Source organism: Sus scrofa, chromosome 14, assembly GCF_054392235.1.
Source record: "Sus scrofa isolate SSC_HxYL_T2T_F1_AM1 chromosome 14, Sscrofa_HxYL_maternal_Yorkshire_Landrace_v2.0, whole genome shotgun sequence".
In the NCBI taxonomy this organism is placed as follows: domain Eukaryota; kingdom Metazoa; phylum Chordata; class Mammalia; order Artiodactyla; family Suidae; genus Sus; species Sus scrofa.
The window spans coordinates 53,166,113-53,172,112 of record NC_139396.1 but is presented as its reverse complement, the minus strand read 5'-3'; the positions used below and the strand labels follow the sequence as shown (position 1 = coordinate 53,172,112).

The window sequence follows — 6,000 nt, the reverse complement described above, 5'->3', positions numbered from 1 at the left end:
CACGGTGTGTAATTTTAATGTACATTCATACACACATACAAACATATTACACATATTTAGTGAGCTAATCTTCCCTTTAGATTACAAACTCCTCAATAAATTTAGTTATTATTCAACCTAAATAATTTCAGAAGAAGTTTCCTTATTCAAAATCTGGGGAAGGCTACTGTGATGTCTTTGTTAGGGGCTGGCTGAGAGCTTTTTAAAAAGAAGTAGAGGAGCTGCCTTTCTTCCTTTTGATGAGAAGAGGTGGCAGTTGTGGGAGGAGAGAGGCAGGACAATTTCCTCTCAAGCCTTTGGTATTGCATGACCTCTCTGAGTACCCAAGTCAGTGGTGGGAAAAGACTTCCTTAGTCAGGTGGACCCCTGAGAAAATTAAGATTCGGGGCAAAGAAATTTGGGACCTGTAATTTTTTTATTCTCTATTTGGGGGACATTTATGACATGTTTGCAGTGGCCATACCTGTATCTCCTCCCTAAATCTTCACCCCCACCCCACAGTCTAACAGGAACATAAAACATTTTCTCGAATTTTCCTAAACATAATGCAAAATGGCTCTTCTTTCCCAACAGATTGCCGCCCCTAAATCTTTCCAATGTATAAATTCTGGAGGTGTCGCTAGATTTGTGTACTTCAGTTTCTTAATACTACAGAACAATAACATGTGACCTGATAGTTTTTCGGGTTTTTCTTTAAAGGAATAGTGGTTCTATTTAAAACAATAGTCTTTAAAATATGGGGTGAAGTTTTTCAAACAGCCCACCTGTAATTCTCGATACTTTTAACTTGGGTCGCGCGTCTGAGGAATCCTTGAACTCTCGGAGCTAGGCAGGGAAGTAAAAAGCGACTAAACCTTTCGGACTACAACTCCCAGGAGACATTGTTTCCACACACTCTGCGCAAGCTCGACCTCTGTGCCTGCACAGGGCACTGAGCCAAGGAGGCGGGGCTTGGGACTGAGCCGTGCGTTGTGGGCGGGGATAGAGGCGTGGCCATAAAGGGGGCGGTGCTACCGGCGCGGCCCGGAACACGCTAGTGGAGCGGAAGATGGCGGCGGCAGCGGTGGCTGCAGCCGGGACACCAGTTGGGCTGAGGCGGAGGACCCGCCGGTTCTGACCTCGCTCTGGCTTCGGTGCGCGGGGCGGAGCGTGTGCGAGGCCCCGCGCGGCGGGTAGGGGCGGCGGCGGCAACTGCGCGCTGTCCTGAGGAGCGTCCCGGCGGCGGCGGAGCTGCGGCTGAGGAGAGAGCCGGCTCTGGGCCTCCGCGTCCTCCTGCTCCCCCGGCCCCCCGCCTCCTCGGGGGGGCGGCGGCGGCGATGTTCTCGGTCCTCTCGTACGGGCGACTGGTGGCCCGCGCCGTGCTCGGCGGCCTCTCGCAGACCGATCCCAGGGCCGGCGGCGGCAGTGGCAGTGGCGGCGGCGATTACGGGCTGGTGACGGCCGGCTGCGGCTTCGGCAAGGACTTCCGTAAGGGCCTCCTCAAGAAGGGCGCGTGCTATGGGGACGATGCGTGCTTCGTAGCCCGGCACCGTTCTGCAGATGTGCTCGGTGAGTGCCCGACCTGAGTACCCCCGCCCCAGCCCCGGATCCGCCTCCTGGGGACTCCCCTGCTCGGGGCTTTCCCGGCTCCTCCGGGCAGTAAGAGGAGCCCGAGAGCCAGTAGTAGCTCATTTGTACGGAGCGCTTACTATGTGCCAGGCGCCGTGCCAAGCGCTCCAAGGTGTGTTTTCCGCTTGAACAACCCCCATTTTTGAGACGAGGAAACTGAGCCGCAGAGCGGACGAGCCGCTTGCTCAAGGTCACACAGCTTGAGAATGTGACCAGTTTGTCCGAGTCCGTAACAGCACTGTTAGTCACTTGGCAATGCCAGCCCCAGACGACCTCGTCCCCTCCCTCGGCGACACCTGCAGGCTCCGAACCTGGCTCTAGTTCCCTCCCCCCTCCCTCCTTGCTCTGCGTGCCCCGGGGATCCCTGCTTCTTGGCGCACCTGACGCCACAGACCGGCCACAGGCAGCGGGATCCCGAGCAGGCTGACTGTCGTGAGCCCCAGACAGCCCAGCCGCATTCCTGCGTCGCCTCGATCGAGATCAGATCTACATCCTTGTCCGAGACTCGAGACTCGCAGTGGAGGCCTCTGGCCTGGTGAAAAATCACTCGCAGTGCATTCTTCCAAACTGATCTTGTCCCGTTAAGGTCACTTGAGGTGGAGGAGAGTCTCCTTGACCCAAAATAGAATTGTCAAACCAGAAAGCCTTGAGAATTGGGTTAAAGCAGGTTACAGGTGCTTCCGACGGCCTATTCCAGTTACATCTTAGGGGGTGGGAGCCTACGGTTGAGCCTGCAGCAATGGCTAAATACAGTTAAGCAGGCAGAAACTTTACGGTCATATATATCTTTGGAGACAATGTATAGGCCATAGAATCCTATGCCTTTAAAACTCTTTTAATAAAGCATTTCTTTTGAAATTGAAGGACATACTGTCATTGTACTTAGGTTCAGATGTCACTTTGGTTTCACTTTTCAGGTGAGCTTGAGCTTTTTCATTACTTTGACTTTCATTTGCTGAGGCAAAGTTTGGCATTGGAACAAATGGTCTTGTAACTTTACAACAATAATTATTTTTTAATTTGATCTTGGAATAACCACCTGTTATCTCTGCTTCTAGTCATGTAGCATTTGTGAACATGGAACTAGAAAAGTTGTTCTCAGTTTAATTTGAGAGATTCCATTACCTGGGTTGAAAAAATCATTTAGTGTTTAGGCAACACTTTAGGCTCTTTAGAAGGGAGCTTGCAAATTGAAGTCCCACAAATTTACTCTGAAGTCATCTTGACCCTGACTTGCTTTCTTTTTTAAAGGACTGTCTGTTGCTGTCTTTTTTTCATTACAATTAGAAGCACTTCACAGTTAGAAATTTGTGACTTGTGCTGCTTTTTCAATTTGTAGTTATAGTGCAACAGGATGGGAGATACTGTGCCACTAAGGTTCCCAGTTATAAATCTGCTATGTGTCAGCTTATGGGAAAGATTTGTGATTTGATTGATGATATGAGGGGTATTTTAATGTGTCAGTTTCCTATGCTGAAGGTTAATTTAAAATTTTTGAAAGCTACCTCCTTAATGGAGTGGGGTATTCATAAGGATATGAGAAATTTTGGTCAAACCCATTCTGAAAAAAATGTAAACATATCATTCTGGCCGAAACCCAGCCTGGTTTGGTGTTCAGCTTTGTCGCTCTGTGATTCTGGACAAGAACCTCTCAGCTCATTTTCCTCATCTAGACTAGAGGATGAAGGGAATGAACTACCTGACCCTTAAGAACTTCTGACCATCAGATCATATTTTTTTGTTTGTTTTGAAAAGCCAGCATCCTTTGTTGTTTTCCACCTCAAATAACAGATATTATTTCCTATCTTATTCACATGGGCACCTTCAGTAGATACCTTGTATTTCATATCTAAAACAGTGGGTTTTTGTTTTTTGTGTGTGTGTGTGTGTCTTTTTGCCTTTTCTAGGGCTGTTTCCCGAGGCACATGGAGGTTCCCAGGCTAGGGGTCTAATCCGAGCTGTAGCCACTGGCCTACACCAGAGCCACAGCAACGCTGGATCTGAGCCGCGTCTGCGACCTATACCACAGCTCACAACAACGCCAGATCCATAACCCACTGACCAAGGCTAGGGATCGAACCTGCAACCTCATGGTTCCTGGTCAGATTCATTAACCACTGCACCACGACGGGAACTCCATAAAACAGTGGTTCTTAACTTACCTTGGTTCACAGCCTCTTGTTTCACTGCCCACAGGTTCTCGCCTCCCAGAAAAATGCACATAACAGACAAAATTTTGCATAGGCCTTTGCCGACTTCACTGGCCACATCCATATGCCACATAGAGATCCATGCAGGGTACCAGATAAAGAACCACAGTTCTATACCCCTCTTCAAAGGAATGTTGGTAGGCAAAACCAGACAGATGGTTGCTTACGGGACCTAGGGCTTTGGCCGTATTTGACAAAGAGCCGTTTTAAGAGTGTGCGTGTGTTTGTGTGTTGAATGAAAATCGGGGAACAAAAGTTCTCTAGAACTGTCCTGTTTTAGAGGAGTTCTTCCAGAAAGCTGTCTTAGGAGCCACCTGAAACAGCTTCTGAGTTGGCCTTATTTGATCTTTGGTTTCTACAAACCCATCTTTGTGATGGTGACTTCTGTTTTATTGACAACCATCCCATCACAGGCAGGTCTGATTATCTCTTTCTGTGAAAAAGGTGATGATGAGACTTTGGTGAGTCTTTAATACTGCTTTTTACTGGAAGTTGGAGTTGTAAACTAAATTGCATTAAAAGGCTATGTTGAATAACATTCAGTGCTTTGAACCTTCTAGTTCATAGATAATTTGTTCTGTTTAGGTTGACACTGTGTTTATTGCTGAGTATCTGTGCAACTCACTGTGGTCATCTAGGACTCGTCTGTTTGGAATGAGAACTTTTTCTTTCTTTTTGTATTAGAAAGAGAAAGCTATTTTATTTCTTTAGTTTATAATTGATCTGTCCTATTAGTCATGCAGTGACTAAAAGTACTTGGTGCTTTACAACATTTTTGTAGAGTCCCACTGGACTTCTTTTAGGAAAAACCAACTATGGTGGGTGTGGTGAGACATAAGAACCACTCCTATCTCCTGGAAAATTGGCGAAGGTGCTTTTTCTTTATTAGGTCTAATGGGAGTAAATCAGTACCACCAGGAGCTGTGTGCGCTTTCCTTTTTCCTTCTTCCCTGTGACTAATACTGAGTTCTCTTATTACTCTGTATGGCATGGGTGCCCAAGTACACAAAAATATGAGAGCTGCCTAGTGTGTAATTGCTGGGCCTCCCACAGCCCTAAGCTACTTAACAATAGAATTCTTAGAACTGTTGAGAGTAGTAAGACTTAGAAACCTTGGAATCCAGTTCTTTTATTTTACTAAAGAGAAAATAGGCCTACAGAGGATCAAATGACTTTGCTAAGGTTAGCAAATGGCTTAGTTAATGCCAGAATTAGAGGTACCACCAAGTCTCCCCATTCCAGGCCTCTTTCCTTTACACCACTAGTTAAGAAGATAGGTGAATTCAAAACCAGACTGTCTATGGTACTGTTAAAGCATTCTCTGGTACTGCTAAATGCTTTTCTCCACCTAAGAGAGACAGTGAGTGTGTGTGTACACAACTTCTTTATTCACTCTATGACTCATAATTAAAATGCAACAAAAATGCCTCTGCATACTAAACTACAGTTTATTGAAACCACTTCTTTTAAAAAAAGAAAGCATGGTGTATGCCATGTAAACTCTGACCTCTGAATATTGAGTTGTAAAGTAATTCTTATAAAACTGCATGATGTTTATTTAAGCTTGATTTAACTTGAAACCCTAAAAAAAATAAAAACAATTTTATGGTCTAGCCTTTAGATGTGATTTTTATTTTGCCCATGAATTTGAGGTGTTTTTGTGAATTATGCCAGTCTTAAACATAGTTGCCTTAAACTATAGGGATTATGCAAACAATATAGAGATGAAAATTTTATTTAGGAAGTGAATAAACTAGGTAGAATTTGATGTTTTCCAATAGCATGATAATTTTAATATATTTGGTAGAACCTCTGTATCTGAAAGTGAGTTATCCTTTTAACAAAGTACTAGTCATCTGGGAGAGTGTGTATGTGCACTAAATTGCAACCTTTCAAGAAGCCCTCTTTCAGATTTCCCTCAACTAGATTTCAAGCTGTGTTAGGAAACCAGTGTCATTATTATTTAGTCATAATATTCTGAAAGTCAAAATTCAGCCTGATCTACCTGTTGAAAGCAGACATGACCCTGACTGGATTTTTAGAAATTGAGATACAAAATTCATCTGCCATAACATTCACCTTTTAAAGTGAAAAAATCAGTGGCACAACATTCACAAGTATGTGAAACCACCACCACTAACTAGTTCCAGAATATATTTGTTGCCCCAAAAGAAAACCCCTG

At 45.0% G+C, this 6,000-nt stretch overlaps 1 protein-coding gene across 1 annotated transcript in view; it reads left to right on the top strand.

Moving 5' to 3' along the window:
- The first annotated feature begins 1,025 nt into the window (after positions 1-1,025).
- PPTC7 (protein phosphatase targeting COQ7) overlaps positions 1,026-6,000 on the top strand; it is a 41,166-nt gene continuing 36,191 nt past the window's right edge. Inside the window, exon 1 of the mRNA XM_003132884.5 lies at positions 1,026-1,548. Within this exon, the coding sequence (XP_003132932.2) occupies positions 1,317-1,548 (232 nt within the window). The 5' untranslated portion in view covers positions 1,026-1,316. The remainder of the gene's footprint in view (positions 1,549-6,000) is intronic.